Raw genomic sequence first — 19,227 nt, 5'->3', positions numbered from 1 at the left:
TAGTAAACGGATTTAAAAAAATAATTGTTCATCCGAAGCTAAGTCTAACTGGCCGTTCGGTTTTCCTTCGCTAGATCTGGGAACCGGAGGAGACTAGCCGGGGGCAGCAGGCGAGGCCATCTGGGGGTCCCGAGCCAGCTAGGGTCCCGGCCCAGGCGCCCGCGGCTTCTCCCTGTAGAGGAAAGCTTCCGAGCGCCGTGAAAAAGGCTGAGGGCTGCGTCTCTGAGGCACCGTGGGAAAGTCTTTACGGGAGGAGTCGCGGCCTGCCTGTCTCCCGCCCGCCCGCCCCCGGCCGGGGCCGCTGTCCGCCCACCTGCCTCTGCGGCTCCGCTAGGCTCCTCCAGGCCGGGGTCGGGCGGCGCTGAGTGCGCAAGCGCGCCGGTCAGGGGCGGGACTTGCGAGCGCGCGGGCGGGAAGAGACGGGCTCGCGCGGCCGGGCGTGGGCGCCTGGGAGGTCGAAGCTCCAGCAGAGCCGGAGGCCGGGGCCGCATGTGGGCATCTCACGGCTGAGCTCCGCTGTTGTTCCCCTTCCGGAATGGAGGGGACGGCCTCGGCCGTCTGCGAGGTGATGCCGGGGAGGGAGATAAAACACAGAAAGCCACTTTCTGAGGAGAGGTTCTTTGTGAAGACGCTACGAAGTTTGGGCAGGAGGGCCGGCGTTGCCCGAGGTGGAGGAGGAAGATTCAGGGATGCTAGGAATGGGTGAAAGTCGGCGGCGCAGGGCGGAGACAGCGGGGCAGGGAGCACAGGGGTCGCGCCCGGGCTGCTCTGGTTGGGGGGTCTGGCTGCACGTGAGGAACAGGACCCTGGAGCTCCCCGGACACCGGGTTCAGCTCACGCGCGCTGGGAGGGGCTGAGGCGGGGCGAGGGAGCAGGAGCCGCGGAGTGACAGCTCCGGAGGCCTCACGCGGCTCTGGAGGAGCTAGTGCAGCGCCCTCCACGTGGCCGACTGGGACAGCCATCGCTCAAGGCGAGGCTTAGCGGGTGTCCTGTTAGGCGTCTGGGGGCAGGTGAAATAGCCTGGCAGCCTCCGAGCGCTGCTGAGAGGGGCCCGGGCCACCTGCCTTGTTCCCGTTAGCGGAACCCAGAGCTTTCACATTCACAGATGGTAGAACCTGGTAGAACCTAGGCTGTGCAATTTCCCAGCTGCTTGCCTTGTGGATGAAGATTCAAGAAATCTGAACAGAGGGAGCACAGGAAGTCAGAGGGTGTGCGAGGAAGGTGTGGGAAATGCTTGGAAAGACCCTCTTCGCTACCTCTGGCACAAATTAGCATCTTAGTTCCCAAGTTCTCTTACTCAGATCTCCCTGCCTTTAAAAAAAGGGGGAAAGGGTAATAATTCTTGTGCTGCCTTAGTGTTGAAACGAGAGTCTACTTTTCATGAATAATAATGGAATTAAATATATTTTATTTTAATGTGTCATCGAGATTAAATGTTTTATTCAGACATATTGGAGTTCCATTCAACTTAAAATATTGTGTGCAGTGTTGTGTTTTGTTGTTTACTACAGTGCCGGTGGAGCAATCCACGGCCTTGCACAAGCCAGTTAAGCACTACCACTGAGCTACAACTCCAGCCCTTGTCCTCATTTTTATAGATGAGGAATTGAATTCAGAGAGGTTAAGTAACTTTCCCAGGGCTACATTCTGGAATTTGGCGCATCAGAGATTCAACCCCAGACATTTTTGCCTCGAACACTCTTAAATAATATTTTAACTCTCAAAAATGTTAATTTAATGAAAAATAAAGATGATTCATAATCAGGTGTCACTCATTTTCATAGTCTTTATGTTGGCTTATTTGGGGAGGAAAAAAGAAAATTCCCGCCTAATTTTTCTTTCCAGATGTGCTTATCTAAATACTGCAGTTTATTTCTTCAGTTTCCTATCTTGTTGGGCACTGCATTGAATTTCACTGTTTTCATTCTTAAGTTGCTCTGCTCTGAACAATGCAAATCTGACACTTCACAAGAAGGAATGCAATATTTAGGGGGAATTAGTTATTAATTTGTCATACAAATTTATTATTACCATAATTTTAAAAGAATACTTTGTTTTCTTTGCATTATATTCTTCAGATTTTGAGATACTTAATAATTTACTGGAAATGTGAAACAGGACAATCAAAGGAAGCATTGCTAGAAGGGCAGCTAATGATTTCCATAGAAGCAATTAATTCCAAGCACCAGCCAAATGCTCTTCATTGTGTAACAACTAGTAAGTAAAAGAAGAAAAATTAATGATTTTCTATTTTTTGTTTGATCATGATTTATGTCATAGTTTATGTAAAAAGTTAAGGTAGTCATAATCTTTTATCATGTAGTTAAAATAACCAAAGTAAGGCTGTGTGCAGTGGTGCCTGCTTATAATCTCTGCTACTCCAGTGGTTGCTGTAGGAGAATGGCAAGTTTCAGGCCTGTGTGGGCAATTTAGTGGAACCTGTCTCAAAAAATAAAAGGGTCTGGGGTGTACCTCAATGATAGAACACCCTTCTGTTCAATCCCCAGTACCATAAACAAACTCCAAATGATTATGTAATAGTATCTGGTGATAGATTCTCAAGTGTGTCATATAGGAAAGGTGAACAGAATGACTCATAGCACAAGATTATTTATTTTACTGGCTTAAAGTAAAATTGCTAAAAAATAATTTTACTTTGCCTTTTTTTCTTTTTTATTATAACATTCATTTTACATATTCATGGGTTTCTCTGTGATATTTCCATACATGCATGTATGTTCAAATATATTCTCCAGTACACTGTCTTGCCCTCCCTTCTCCCCTTCTTCTCAGTCAGTTGTCCTCTTTTACATTGCTTTTGGTCCTTTTTAGTTGCTTTTGGTTTTAACCTGCTCGTTCACAGCAATATTGAATTTTGCCTACTTTTTCTTTCCAAGACAGGCAGTTGCAAAAGAAGTAAAACAATAAAGGAAAGGGAAAAGAAATGATGGATAGCATAATCCTGAACTGTAGTTTAGTTTGAAAATATCCTTTCCACTTGGTCTTTTTCTTTCATCATTTTTGCCTTTTGTTTTTAAATTTGAGAGAGAGAGAAAGCTGATACATTTTGATCGGCTTTGAAATAAATTTTCTTCAATCTATGAAGTGCTAGCTTTTTTGCCTGTGTGTGTGTGTGGGGGGGGGGTTATTGAAGGATACTTTGTAATGAAGTTGTCCCATCAGCCTTAGAGTGTCACTTGGAGATCAGTTCAGATTGGATAGTACACTGGACTCTAAGATATTTGCATACCTAAACAGGAACAACCTCTCTTCTCCTTGTGTACTTAGTGTTAAACACCCTTAAGAGTGTGATGAATTGGTTTGCTGTTACTCTGAATGAACTCCCTAGGATTGGGTAATTTCCCCTATTCATGAGAGAAATGCTTAACTAACTGGTTAGGGTGACGATTGGTCTGTAAATGGTTGAATTAGTTTGTGTAGGGTTGATTTCACTCAAAATAGGACTTGAGCCACAATAATTGTTAAGAAACTGAATTCCATAGGCATTTTGAGCCTAATGGACTTCATAAGGCTGTCTAACATAGAGGACTTTTTTCTTTATTGTCTTTGATCTTTATGCAATTATGTTTATAATTTTTTTTGGCAGAAAAAAGTTGGTACTTGATGTAAAACATTACAATACAGAAGCATATTGTGGACAGTGAGACTTCTTATTGAATCACTCAAAATAATTATTAACTAACATTCAGTATATATTCCATATTTTTCTGTACATATATTCATAGTTACCAGTTTTTTTTTAAAAAAGGACCGTGCCATGTGCTTTTCAGTAACAATACTTTTCAGGCAGAGTTCCACGTCATTGTTTTTTTTTTTTTAATCCACATCATTGTTTTTTTGAGAAAGATATATATATGCTATGTAGTTTTAGGTTTTGTCAAAGTTATATATGTGCATGGTTTTAAAAGTTAAAAGATTTGGGGCCAGGGTTGTGGCTCAGTGCTAGAGCGCTCTCCTGGTATGTGCAAGGCCCTGGGTTCAATCCTCTGCACCACATATAAATAAAGGTACTGTGTACAACTACAACTAAAAAATAAATAAATATTTAAAAAAGTTAAAAGATTCAATGAAACTTTTTACAAGACCTGTAATTCCCTGCATGCTTATACTTTTCTTCTCCTAGAGACTAATAGTTTCGACTCTTAGCTGATTATTTCAGTATTTACAGGTTTATAAACATGTTTGTGTAGCTGTATATGGATTTTCCTTTTTTGAGGTGTGATTTATTGTCTTCCCACTATAGAATATGGTAGCTCTCTTTCATATCTCCAGTTCTACCATGTGTGTTTTTTTCTTATTAATTTTCCCACCAGAAATGAACATCAATATTTTTTCATTATTATGACCATAAAATGCCATTCACATAGTCATCTAGAAAAGTGATTCTTTTCTTTAAATTCTATCTTTCATTAATTGTTTAGTTTTCTGTACTTTTATCATGTAGGCAACCCCCAAACTTCCAGCTTTTATCTAAATCTACTATCAACTATGTTCCAACACATCAGGTAGCCTGTCAATTTCTTCCTTATGAAAAACTCTGTACTAGAATTTTCTGACCTGTTCTAATCTTGACTTGATACCTGCTGATTCTGGCAAATAATGTCTTAGGATCTTCCATTCATTGTTATTCAGGATGTTTCTTCAGTTTTTCTCTTGTGTTGGATTTTGTGGTTCCTGAATCCTATTATCTTCATTTTTCTTTTCTTCTTTACTTGCTTTGATGGCTCTCGGACTCTAGTAGCTTCTGAGAAAGTGTTGGGGAGGTAAATTTCTTGAGCTATCACATCTCTGAAAGTGTTTACTCTCTACAACTGACTGATAGTTTCAGCGTAGGATTCTAGGTCAGCATTGATTTCTCAGAATTTTATTGACATTTCCATATTGTTTTCTAACCTCAGGAGTTGCTATTGAAAACTATATTTTTTCTGATTACTTTGTGTGTGATCTGTTGTTCTTACGAGTGTAAATGATCTTTATCTTTGTGTTAATTATGGTAAATAATGCTAGGTGCTATAACAAACCCTGAAATCTTAGTGGCTTAATACAGAAAACGTTATTTTTTTTCTTTATTCTATTGTCTGATGAGTGTGTGTATAGAGATGTATTTTGTTTCATGCAAGATCCAAGCTATTTGTCTTACTGATTCCTCCCCTAGGCTCTTTAAGGTCTCTCCAGTTCAGCTAAGGATGGGGAAAGAGAGCAAGGCTTATTAGAAGTCAAAGATTTTCACAGGGTAGACTTGGAAATCATGTGTATTATTCCTGCTCCCTTTCCATTAGTCTTATTGCCACAGTGCTCTGCATTTGCGAGGGAGATGGTGAAGTTGTATGCTCAGGAAGAAGAGAACAGGATATTTGTGAGTACCAGCAGTCTACTACAGTCCCTGTTCTTCAAAATTCACAGTGATGTGCCTTGTTGTAGGTCTATTTTCCTCCATTGTGCTCAGTGCTTAATGGTCCTTTTCAATTTATAAACTCATGTCCTTTAAAATTTCTATAAAAATTTCCCTTGCATTTTTTTTCCTTTTTCAACTTTTATCATTTAGATATTGGATTTTCTTTTTTTTAAAGAGAGAGCGAGAGAGTGAGGAAAGAGAGAGAGAGAGAGAGAGAGAGAGAGAGAGAAGTTTTTAATATTTATTTTTTAGTTATCAGCAGACACAACATCTTTGTTTTGTATGTGGTGCTGAGGATCGAACCCGGGCTGCACGCATGCCAGGTGAGCGCGCTACCACTTGAGCCACATCCCCAGCCCCAGATATTGGATTTTCTAAACTGTTTTTTTTTTAAAGAGAGAGAGAGAGTTTCAATATTTATTTTTTAGTTTTCGGCGGACACAACATCCTTGTTTGTATGTGGTGCTGAGGATCGAACCCGGGCCGCACGCACGCCAGGCAAGCGTGCTGCCGCTTGAGCCACATCCCCAGCCCCTCTAAACTGTTTTTTAAAAATCTTTTTGTCCTATTTTTCATCTTTTCTACTTTCTAGGCAACTTTCTCACATTTCTTTTCTAACATTTGATGGATGTTCTCATTTCTGCTATCACAGTTTTTATTTCCAAGAGCATTTCCCTTTTCTTTTTCTTTCTTTTCTTTTTTTGTGGGGGTCAGTGTTACTGGGGATTGAACCCAGAGATGCTTTACTACTGAGCTATACCTCCATTCCCTTTATTTATTTTATTTTTAAAAATATTTTTTAGTTGATGTACCTTTATTTTTTATTTATTTATATGTAGTGCTGAGGATCAAACCTGGTGCCTCACACATGCTAGGCAAGTGCTGTGCCACTGAGCCACAACTCCAGCCCCCACCCTTTATTTTTTATTTGAGATGGTCTCCCTAAATTGCTTAGGGCCTTACTAAGTTGCTGAAGCTGATCTTGAATTTGTGACCTCCTTTCTCAGCCTCCAGAGTTGTTGGGATTATAGGCATGTGCCACTGCCTGGCCCCCACTTTCTTTATTTTCTTTATTATTTAGCATCTTGCATTTGTTTGAGGGCTCCATCTCATCTTTCTGAGTATACAGAAATTTTTTTTAACAAAAAGCTTTCTGTAATTCCTGTTACTATTACTTTTTCTACTTGATCTGATTTCTGTTTTTCATGTTGGAAGAACAGCTTCTCCCCTATCCGTACCAAATTTGGGAGGACCAGTCCCTAGAATGAGTCTAGGAGAGAAAGTAAAGCTTTACTGAAATTCATTTTTTTCAGTTGAGTATTTCAACTCATCTTAACCCTATTTCCAGAGATCCTGATACTGCCATTCCTGAGTCTTTGGGGATTTTGTTGTATAATTCAGGTGGTTTTATGGCTTTTCTCCTTTCTCCTTACAATTAAATTTCTCAGGTCTTCAAAATCCTTTCCTATTGCCCTTCTGTTTTTTAATTTCTAGAATTTTATTATATTATTCTTTTCTTTTTTTGGGTGGGGGGGGTACCAGGGATTGAACTCAAGGGCACTCGACCACTGAGCCACATCCCCAGCTGTATTTTGGATTTTATTTGGAGACAGGGTCTCATTGAGTTGCTTATTAGCACCTTGCTTTTGCTGAGACTGGCTTTGAACTCCCAATCCTCCTGCCTCAGTCTCCCGAGCTGCTAGGATTACAGGCGTGGGCCGCCATGCCTGGCTTTTCTTTTCTCTTTTAGCCTTGTGAGCTTTTTGTCTTAAAAAAAATCTCTGTTCTATTTTATGAAAGTTTAATAGATGCATATGTTAAGTCTGCCTTCTTTATCTGGAACTGCAAAGTAGCATCTTTTAAATTTGGTTTGAAACCACTGATGAGGAAGAATATGTATTAGTTATCCAGGGCTGCTGTAACAAAGTATCACTAACTGGGTGGCTTTTAAAAAATTAAATGTATCCTCACAATTTTGGAGACTAGAAGTCCAATATAAAGGTGTAAGTGGTTGCTTCCTTCTGGAGACTCTGTGGGAGAAATCTGTTCTCTGCCTTTCCTTGCTTCTGGGGGTTGCCAACAATCCTTTCTGTTTCTTTCTTTCTTTTTTTTTTTTAAGAGAGAGAGAGAGAGAGAATTTTAATATTTATTTTTTAGCTTTTGGCAGACACAACATTTTTGTTTGTATGTGGTGCTGAGGATCGATCCTGGGCCGCACGCATGCCAGGCAAGCGTGCTACCGCTTGAGCCACATCCCCAGCCCCGACAATCCTTTCTGTTTCTTGGCTTGTAGATGTGTCATTTCATCTTCATATGATGTTTTCCTTTGTGTTTGTGCCTTCTCATATCATTAGCAATCACTGGATTTAGGACCACCCTAATCCAATGTGACTTAATCTTAACTTGATTATATCTATTTAGTACTTCAAAGTATCTTTTAGGGATATGTAATTTAGCCCACAAAACTAGCAAATTTTCTTTTCTTTTTTTTGATTTGGGCTCTCACTTTGTTCGCTCAGGTTGGCCTGACTCTGGGACTCAAGCAGTCCTCCTGCCTCAGCCTCTCAACTAGCTGGGACTACCAGTGTGTGCCACCATGCCCAGCTCCTAAACTAGCAGATTTTATATCTGAAAGGATCCATTTATAAAAAGCAGAGAGATGACTAGTTTTTTCTTTCAGGTAACTATTGAAGGTTTTAACCAATATAATTACTTATCACAATTTTTCTAAAAATGTGTGGAATAAGATGTTTAATTATATTAGAGTTATGGGAAAGGAGTTATGTAGTCATCTAAATTGGGAAATGCTGGTTAAAATAACATAGGTTTCACCAGACGCAGTGGTTCACATCTATAATCCCAGTGGCTTGGGAGGCTGAGACAGGAGGATCACAAGTTCAAGGTCAGTCTCAGCAATGGCAAGGCTCTAAGCAACTAGCGAGACCCTAAATAAATATACAAAATATACTCTAAATAAAATACAAAATAGGGCTGGGGATGTGGCTCAGTGGTTGAGTGCCCCTGAGTTCAATCCCCAGTATCAAAAATAAATAAATGACACAGGTTTCTTTATTGTGGATCTTCTTACAACCTTTATTTGCCAATGTAAACTGTGCAACAGAATGTTTGGTAAATGCTATATATTATAGCACCCCTTGCTCACTTTAAAGATACTCTTCAGTACAGGGAATTTTGGAGAATACATGCTTAAAAATGTGTATTTTACAGATAAGACCCTACTGTCATCTTTGCCTCTGAAGGATAGCACGTTATTACTTTAGTAGGTACACTAGAAGTCTAGCTGAAAACTGGTGACTAGATGGGCTGTGGAGCGGGTGAAATGATTGTTCTCTTTGAGAATGTTCACCAAAAGTGGCTTGTTTTCAACAGTTGTTGATATGATACTCATTAAAACTAAGAAGGGACATTAAAGACATGGTGTGATATGTATTTTAGAAATATCTTACGCATACAACAAGATAATTAGGTTGTGGCTTTTTTTCTTGTGATTGTTCTTTGCTCTTTATTAGTGATTAGTGTAGACCTGCCACCCTAATCCAATGTGACTTAATCTTAACTTGATTATATCTACTTATATCTGCCATCTCTGTCTCAATGACCCATTTTCCCTTATGTTAGAACCAGTATGTGCCTATGAGGAACATTCAGAAAAAAAGAAGACAGTCTTTTGCTAAATATTCAGTGATACTTGGACTCTGGCCTTTTGAAGTATGTCTTTTGTTCAGAATCATTTTGGGAGGGTACTGGGATTTGAATCCAGGGGTGTTGTACCACTGAGCTATACCCTCAGCTCTTTTTATTTTTATTTTGAAACAGGGTCTCATTAAGTTTTCTAAGCTGGCCTCCAATTTGCAGTTCTCCTGCCTTAAACCTTCTATGTTATCAGGATTATAGGTGTGCACCACTGTACCTATCTCATCCAGAATCATTTAAAATCTGGAGATGTAGAGCCTTGCTTTCTAATATAACCTTTTTGTGATGACAGATTTGTTCTTTATCTGTACTGTTGACCACTTGAAATATGACTACTGTGGCTGAGGAACTGAAATTTTAATTTAATCTAGCCAAATTTTAAATAGCTACTTGTAGCTTCTAACTATTGGATTGGATAATATACGTTTGAAGAATGGTGGTATTTCTCACTCTAGTTCAATGATTCTGAATCATTATTCCCTGCATGCAGAATACACATTTTCTAAGGGATAGAGATATTTCTGTTGGCTCCTGTGACAGTGTTCTTACAGTCTTAAAGAAAAAACCTCCAGGTGGTCTGATCAAAACCCTTCTTAAGTGCCTGCCTCCTCCTTCACCATCTGTCCTGAAGAGTTATTACTCTAAATGTTCTAATGTTTAAGGTATAAAGAATTCTTACCTGATAGTGTAGTAAAATATATTTGAGAGTAAAATTGGTTAAAAGTAGGGCCAAATTTTTAATTTACATTGGAATATGAGTTATATATACTCAGATTACTAGCTACAATTTGCAGTCTTCTCATACTCCTTTTCTGTAAGGTGTTGTAGCATCCAAAGGGGATGTCCTAGTGTTAAATATAAGTAGTTGTTGACTATAGGTAAAAAGACTTGCCATTTGGTTATCATTGCAAAGAAATTATTCTGCCTCCCAAACAGTCATTGCAGCCTCATGGTTCGTTTGTTCTTTCTTTCTTTTTCTTTTTTTTAAATTGAACTCATTAATAGGGTCTTTTTCTGATGTTATGCATCTATAAATAGTGTTTTCAGACTTGGCAGTTGATGTGTTAGGGTGGGGGTTGGGGGAAGTGCTGAGATTGATCTTGGGCCTTTCCCCTTCTAGGCAAACAGCCTACCACTGAGCTATATCTCTAGCCCTTATTTTAAAAAATAAGATCCATTTAATTGTTTTATTTATGATATTTCTTTGTATTCTGTTACAGTTGCTTCTGCAAGAAGCATTTGTGGTGGCTTGGTCCTCAAGAAGTTACAAAAAGGTAAAGAATTACACAGCTTTTACAAGACTAAATCTCTTACTGGCGATGAATTTGGTATTTTCTAAAACAGACTTATACTGAAAGAGCTGCCAGATTTAGTAAGTAAAAATTCAGGATGCCCATTTAAATTTGAATTTCTGATGATAATAACTTTTTTTAGTACAATTATGTCTCATGTAAAATTTTAGCCTGCAGTATTTTATCTGGCAACTCCATTGAAAGATGATCTATAAAACCATATAGATACAAGAATATTTTACCTGACTACTCTGTATACAGCCTCAGGTAAAAAATTTAGTGAAGTATTTGTTACCATCTAGTTAAACAAAAGAATACATAGAGAATGCTTTTACTGAAAATGATTTTGACTAATATTAATATTGTATTTTACAATATATGCCAAAACTGAAGTGGTTTCGGGGTTTTAGTGACCATTAGTCCTAGTTTTAAGAAAATATGTAGTGTATTAAACTGGAAACAACCAAAAAGCTATACTAGAAAGGTATATGTTATATAATAAATGTTTATGAAGTTTATCACCATTGGGTTGTTTTATTTTTTTAAAATATTTATTTTTTAGTTGTAGTTGGACACATTACCTTTATTTTATTTATTTTTATGTGGTGCTGAGGATCGATCATGCTAGGCAAACACTCTACTGCTGAGCTACAACCCCAGCCCCCATTGGGTTGTTTTAAGTTTCAGGTTTTCTTAGTGTAATTGCAAACTTTGTAAAATGAAAATCAATTTAAAATTTTAATTTATGTCCAGATTTCCAGCAACTCAAGTTGTTGTTTATCTCAAAGTATCTCCCTTCATCTTTGTCATACCAGACAAAAGGAAGAAACTATTTTTGTAATTCAGTTACAAGATGAATACTCTAAAGACACAAATATGTAGGTAATAATTCTACCTTTTGAAACTGCTTCTTTGGAGTAAATTTTAGCTTAAGAATGAGGACTTGAAAAATGCTTGCTTGCTGAATTAAGGGCCATCAGGCCCCTATTGCCTTGCCTTGCCTTGCGTTGGCCCTTGGAATCTAGCTTCCAACTGTTTGTATCTTTAAATTTTTAATAGATCTCAGCCTTTGCCCTGTGATTCCAATTTTGTTTAGGTTCTGGTTTCTTGTACATACACATAAAAATAGTAATTGTGGTGGAAAAGTAATAAAAAATATGAGATTTTTATTTTTATCTTTTGAACAGATAATCTTGAGTTTGAGTAGAATGCTCTTCTTTTAGCAATAATTGCAATGATTTATTGAGTATTCAATATACTTTAGGCCTGGTGTTCATACAGAGGAGTTGTAGCTAGTTTTAATTTTCTATCTTGTGTTCATACTTATCTTTTTTTTTTTTTTTTTTGGTACTGGGAATTGAACTCAGGAGCACTCAACCACTGAGCCACATCCCCAGCCCTATTTTGTATTTTATTTAGAGACAGGGTTTTACTGAGTTGCTTAGTGCCTGCCTAAGCCACTGCTGAGGCTGGTTTTGAACTCCCGATCTTCCTGCCTTGGCCTCCCAAGCCGCTGGAATTACAGGCATGGGCCATCGCACCCAGGATACTTACAATATCTTAATCATTCTTTTTAACTGCCTCCTAAGTTTATGCCTAAAAGAAAGGGAGAATTCACTTCGTGTTCTGGAGAGTTGCTCTGTTCAGAGACTGTTGGGTGATTCAAATTCATATTCAGGAATTAGGGGTTAACTGCCTCAAAATCATCTAGTTTACTTATTGATTTTTAGATTCTCTTCTCTTTTTTTGGATTACACCCTTGGAATGATGCAAAGAAGGGAAGGATCATTCCTAATTTCACTGTTCTAGTTAATATGTATAAAAGTGCTTTGAAAGAAATGAAAATCCATGAAAATAAAAGGGAGTATATTATTACTACTAGGGAGGAGATAGGAGTATTTCCTATAACATAAACCCATACTTAATATGCTTGTACAAGGAGTGGTCAGATTATACATAAGACTGCTTCTTCAATTAATATTTGTGAAAGTGCTTTGAAAGAATGAAAAGCTCATAAGAACAAGGGAATGGTTTTTATTATTGTTATTACTAGGGAGGAAGTATTGAGTATCATTTATGGGATAATCACCTGTTTATCATGCTAATACAAATTTTAAACGTGTCACGGTGACTTCGTTTTAATTTAACTATTATTTTAAAAGCTCAAAGCAATTTTGTTTAGTCTATTTTTATATCCCTGTGATAAAGAATAGGTGACTCTGTACAAAAATGTATTGCACATAAAGTACATAGTAAAAATCGAGTCTTTTGTTCATGGCCAATCACCTCTAATAGCCAACTGCAGCCTAAGTCTTCTCTTCAGCTGTTAGGGCTCATAATACTAACTTCCACTCCATAAAGCTGTTTATTCATACCAATTAGTGACATGAATTACTCAGTGAAGCTCACAAAGGAAATTGGCTAAGAATCCCTTAACCCCCTCTTATGCACCATTAATTATGCCCTTATTACTATTATTATTTATTTAGCATTCCTCTAATACTGTTATCAAACTGCTTTAAATTGGTCCATCACAGTTTATTCAGCTTCATCTGGCATCTCATTCATTAATCATCAAATTTCCAGAAGCTAAAGAATTATTTATTGGGCTGGGATTGTGGCTCAGCGGTAGAGTGCTTGCCTAGCACAGGCAGGGCCCAAGTTTGATCCTCAGCACCACATAAAAATAAAGGTATTGTGTTGTGTCCATCTACACCTAAAAAATAAATATTAAAAAAGAATTATTTATCTATACAAAATTAATATTATGCCTCTGAATTCAGTGTATATTGTCATCTTTATTGATTTATCTCAGTGCCTAAAGTAAGGTCACTTCTCTTTGGGGGAACTAGACTTTTATAGAGCCATCCAGCTTCGGTTTTCTTTGTTCTTAAATCTATTCTATCAGTATGGTAGCAGGGTACTTTTTCTCTAGATCAGGAATATTTTAGATCATCTCCTATTCAAAACAGTCATGTTTTGGGACATTTTAATGCTGAATTAATAAGCAATAACCCAGTATTCTCTCTAGTTTCCTAGCCTTTCTAATGATTTGTGTGTTTTTTTTTTCCCCTTTCTTTTCTGGTCCCTAACTATTCATACATTGATTCAGTAAACTTAACATCTGCTTTGCCACAGAGGTCATGGGAAGGAGAGGCAGCTCTGCAAATGAAATGTAGTATGGTAGGGACTCTAATAGAGATATGTTCAAGGTGCTTCTTTTGGTAACTTGGAGGGTAGTCCCCAAAGTTCAGTCACTAGTAATGTTTTTCTTCCTTTGTTCTGCATCATTCTTTAAGTTCAGACAGTTTTTCTGCTTTTAAACTTTATCATTTCTGGGCTGAGATGTGGCTGAAGCCGTAGCGCGCTCGCCTGGCATGCGTGCGGCCCGGTTCGATCCTCAGCACCACATACAAACAAAGATGTTGTGTCCGCCGAAAGCTAATAAACAAGTATTAAAAAATTTAAAAAAAAATCCACTTAAAAAAAAAAAAAACTTTATCATTTCTATGCTGATGAGACTTATTTTTCCTTCTCTATTACAAATGTATCTCCTAAACTCCAGTGGAATGGCTTTGTCAGTAATACTATTCTATTTATGAGTTCCTCTGTAATATGTGTGACTAAAATGGGGTTCATATTCTGGAAACTGACTTGTATTGCTTGTTCCACTCCTTCTAGTAATATAACACTCTTATATTCTTTAGGATTAGAAATCTTGGCTTTTTGAGGGGCAGGGTTTTCTCTTCTTTTCTGTGTTATCTTTTTTTTTAATATTTATTTTTTAGTTTTAGATGGACACAATATCTTTATTTATTTTTATGTGGTGCTGAGGATCGAACCCAGTGCCTCATGCATGCCAGGCGAGCACGCTATCACTTGAGCCACATCCCGAGCCCCTTTCCTATATTATCTAATTGAATTTTTTGTTAATTTTGCCTTTTATAATACAGGATTATTACTTATTAATTTTAAAATAGCTTCATATTCCTTCTATAATGATGTCTGATTTGCTTATTAGAATAAAAAAACCTCAGACCATATTTGGTGCCTTCTGTGAATGAGAATAATCCGCTTTGTAGAATGATGCCCATTAAGAGAGATAAATTCTTGTGTGTTTAAAATATCTCATTACATTTAAATATATGCAATACCATTATACATTGTATACTTGTCCACTTATTTATAATTCCACTTATGCATATATTATTCACTGTGTAGAACTACTTGTCTCACAAATATCTACTTAGTGAAACATAATTGGTCCTGTTCGTCCCTCTTGCTCAAATCTGGAGACTACTTTTTATTATACCCTTATGAAGTGAAGATAAAAAGAGGAGAGATGAAATAAGGGAATATGGGTGAAATGGTGGAAAATTCATATTCATAGGTATTTATTTCTTTAGTATTAATGGGCATTGAATCCAGGGTTTCATGCACGATAGGCAAGTACTCTTCTACTGAGCTGTACCCCTACCCCTTTTTATTCTTTGTAAAATTTTTTATTTGTAGATGGACACAATACCTTTATTTTGTTTATTTATTTATTTTTTAAATGTGGCATTGAGGATCGAACCCAGTGCCTCATGCATACTAGGCAAGTGTTCTACCACTGAGCCACAAACCCAGCCCCCTTTTTATTCTTATGTTATTTTAAGGATCTTGCTAAGTTGCCCAGGCTGGCCTTGAACTTGCAATCTTCCTGCCTCAGACTTCTGAATAACTGCGATTACAGGTGTATACCACTGCACCTGGCAGTCTCTATTCATTTTGCTGTTTTTTTCCTATCTCTTTTATTTATATTATATTTATTTATTTACCTATATTTTGAAAATAAATTTTTATTCCCTTGTTTACTTTTTATTTTATTTGGGGGATTGAACCCAGAGCCTTGTGCATGCCTAGACAAGTGCTCTACCACTTAGTACATACTCAGCTCTCCCATGTTTGTTGATGTAATTTAATTTTATACAGTTTGGCATTTTTTTAATGTTCAAATGTTTTTGAACATTAAAAAAAACATTTCCAAGTTGGAACTTTTTGTTTTCAAAATACTATATAAGAATACTAGTCCTTGTAATTAGGAAGGACTTCTTTGCTGTTAATATATGATTATATGGGTATGATAGTTCCATCTTTATCTCTTCCCTATAGTTTAGCTTCTGGTGTCAAAGAGACTCTTTTCCCCTAAATTTAATTTTGGTGTCTTATAATTTGTTGGGAAAGGGAATAAGGACTGGTGCTTTTAATAGAGAAGTTGACAGGACCACATTTGAGTGAGACTGACTTTTTCTTTTCTCTTCCTTTCTTTCCCTTCCTCTCCTCCCTCTCCCTGCTTTATCTCTCTCTCTCCCCACAACCCCCCTTTCCTTCTTGTACCAGGTATTGAACCCAGTGGCACTTAACCATTGAGACATATCCTTAGCCCTTTTTCTTATATTTTATTTAGAGACAGGGTCTCATTAAGTTGCTTTGGGACTTGATAAATTGCTGAGGGTGGCTTTGAATTTGTGATCTTCCTGCCTCAGCCTCCAGAACCACTAGGTTAAAAATGTGTGCCACCACACCAGGCCATTTCTTTTCTTTTTGAACTTGGATTATCAAAGATGAGCAAAAGGATAGCTCTTATTATCAAAACTCCTGAGAGGAACTGTATTAACTAAAAAATGGATCAAAGACCTAAATCTGAGTTAATAATGTAAGTCTTAGAAGAAAACAAATCTTCATGACCTTGGATTGGCCAGTATTTTCTAACATATGACTTTTAAAGCACAAGTAATCAAAAGAAAATAGATTAACTGGACTTCATCCAATATTAAAAATTTTTGTGCTTCAAGGGCTAGGGGTATAGGTCAGTGATTGAGCGCTTGCCTAGCATGTGTGAGAGGCTCTGGGTTCTATCCCCAGCACCACAAAACAAAACAAAAAACTTTTGTGCTTCAAAAGTTAGTATCAAGCTAAAGTGAAAAGATGGATTTGACCATCAAAAAAGCTGAAAACATAAGTCTTTAGTTCCATACCCCAGAACCTCAAGAAGAGGGTGTAAGAGGACAACCTAGAAATAAGTCTAATATTTAGAGTACATTAAAAAAAGGCCTTAATGGGCTGGAGTTGTGGCTCAGTGTTAGAGCGCTCGCCTTGCACATGCGAGACCCTGGGTTCGATCCTCAGCACCACATAAAAATATATGAATAAATTAAAGGTATTGTGTCCAACTACAACTAAAAAATAAATATTAAAAAAAAGGCCTTCAACGGCAGAGGGACAAAGAGCCCCAGGCTTATTTATTTATTTTTAAGACAGTGTCTTACCAAGTTGTCCAGGCTGTCCTTGAACTTGGGATCCTCCTGCCTCAGCCTCCTGAGTTGCTGGGATTACAGGTGTTGTCAACATGCCTGTCAATCCTTTCACTTTTTAAACAGTGTCTTTAGAAGAGAAGTTCTTGAGGTTAGAAATGATGGTGGAAAAAAAAAAAAGAAATGATGGTGGAATGTGATGGATGTTACTATCCAAAGTACAGTATGAAGACATGAATTGTGTGAATATACTTTGTATACAACCAGAGATATGAGAAATTGTGCTCTCTATGTGTAATATGAATTGTAATGCATTCTGCTCAATAAAAACGTTAATAATAAAAAAGAAGAGAAGTTCTCTGAAATAAATAAACAGAAATGAAAGGGTCTTTTTTTCTTTTTTTAAAAGTTGTTTTGGCTATTGTAGGCCCTTAACATTTCCATATGAATTTTGGGGAAAAAAATGTTTGCTTGGATTTTAAGATTACATTGCATTTCTAGATCACTTTGGCAGAGAAATAACATCTACTATAACAATATTTGGTCTTCTGATCCATGAACATGGCATATCTTTCCATGTTTAGTTTTTTTTTTTTTTGTATGTGTGTGTGTGTGTGTGTGTGTGTGTGTGTCGTGCTGGGAATTGAACCCAGGGCCTTGTGCATGTGAAGCAAGCACTTTACCAACTGAGCTATATTCCCAACCCATGTTTAGGTTATTTTTAATTTCTCTAATCACATTTTGAGTTTTAAGGTTGTGGATATTGTACCAGTTTTATAAGATTTAAATAGTAATATTTCTGATACTATGGTAAGTGATCTTTTTAAAAAAAATATTTTGTTTTAGTTGGACACAATACCTTTACTTTATTTTTATGTGGTGCTGCGGATTGAACCCAGTGCCCCGTACACAATAGGCAAGTGCTCTACCTCTGAACCACCACCCCAGCCCCGTAAGTGATCTTTTTTAAAAATATTTTTTGGTAGATGGGCACAATATCTTTATTTATTTATTTTATGCAATGCTGAGGATCGAACCCAGTGCCTCACACGTGTAAGGCAAGTGCTCTACCAGTGAGCTATAGCCCCAGCCCCGTAGGTGATCTTTTAAAAATTTCAATTTCTAATTTTTCCTTGCTAATATTTGAAGTATGATTATTTTTGCATTTTTCAAACTTGTTAAACTAACTTACTCTAGTAGCTTTTTGTAGATTTCATAGAATTTTCAACATGGAGGATCATAGCATCTCCAAATCTAGTTTTATTTCTTACTTTATAGTCTAAATATCTTTTTCTTCTTTTCTTGACTTATTGAACTAGCTAGATCCACTATTATAATATTGAATATAAGTGGTGAGATCAAATTTTCTTTTTTCTTTTTGGCACTGAGAATTGAACCTGGGGATGATTTACCACTGAGCTACATCCCAGCCTTTTAAATTTATTTAATTATTTTAATTATTATTATTCTTTTTGGTATCAGGTATTGAACCCAGGAGTACTCAACCACTGAGCCACATCTCCAGCCCATTTTTATATTTTTATTTAGAGACAGGATCTTGCTAAGTTGCTTAGGGCCTCACTAAATTGCTGAGGCTGGCTTTGAATTTGTGAACCTCCTACGTCAGCCTCCCCAGATGCTGGGATTACAGATGTGCACCACCATATCCAGCCTTTAGTTTTTATTTTGAGAAAAGATCTTGCTAAGTTGTTTAGGGTCTCACTAAATTGTTGAGGCTAGTCTCTAGCTTGTGATCCCCCTGCCTTAGCCTCCCAAATCATTGGGATTATAGGCATACATTGGAATTACAGGTGTACACTACTGCGCCCAGCAAGATCAGACTTTCTCATATTGTTATTGATTTTAGGGAAAGATCAGTCTTTGACCATTAAATATGGTCATATTAACTGTATGTTTTTGTAGATACCCTGTCATAGTTTGAGGAAATTCTCTCCTAGTCTTGATTTGTTGAGGACTTTTTAGGGGAAAGGATGTTAGATTTTGTCAAGTGCTTTTGTTATGTATCTTTTGGGAAGCTCATGTGTTTTTTCTTTTTCTTTTTTAGTCTGTTAATATGGTGAATTACATTTTTTAATGTTAAATAGCCTTGCATTCCTGGGATAAATCTAATTTTTTCATGAGATTGTCCTTCTAAATATTTATAGAATCCTAGCAATATCACTTTTCTTTCTTCTGGTATTAGTTGGTAATCTACATCTTCTCTTTTTTTCTTTGATCAATGTTTTATTTCTCCCTTGACTATGTTCTTTGACTGTTTTTTATTTGACCAATTTCTACTCTAGTCTTTGATTCTTTCCTTTTTTTTTCTTCTTGCTTTGGGTCTTATTTATTCTTCTTCCATTTCTAGTTTTATGAAGTAGAAACTGTAACCATTGATTGAAATTGTTGTATTCAATACTGAAGCCATAATGATATTCTTTTATATAAATCCTTCAACAGTTCTAAAACTTTAAAATTATATTAATTATTATATTTAATTATTATAGTT

The 19,227-nt window shown here is 37.1% G+C and overlaps 1 protein-coding gene across 1 annotated transcript in view; it reads left to right on the top strand.

Annotated features, from left to right (window-relative positions):
• The first annotated feature begins 514 nt into the window (after positions 1-514).
• Top6bl (TOP6B like initiator of meiotic double strand breaks) overlaps positions 515-19,227 on the top strand; it is an 86,835-nt gene continuing 68,122 nt past the window's right edge. Inside the window, exons 1-3 of the mRNA XM_071616025.1 lie at positions 515-565; positions 2,079-2,217; positions 10,351-10,404. Coding sequence (XP_071472126.1) covers positions 536-565; positions 2,079-2,217; positions 10,351-10,404 — 223 coding nt within the window. The 5' untranslated portion in view covers positions 515-535. The remainder of the gene's footprint in view (positions 566-2,078; positions 2,218-10,350; positions 10,405-19,227) is intronic.

The sequence above is a fragment of the Marmota flaviventris genome, chromosome 9 (genome assembly GCF_047511675.1).
Source record: "Marmota flaviventris isolate mMarFla1 chromosome 9, mMarFla1.hap1, whole genome shotgun sequence".
Lineage (NCBI taxonomy): Eukaryota > Metazoa > Chordata > Mammalia > Rodentia > Sciuridae > Marmota > Marmota flaviventris.
Note: the sequence above shows the minus strand (reverse complement) of the source record. Positions and strands in the feature narration are given on the sequence as shown.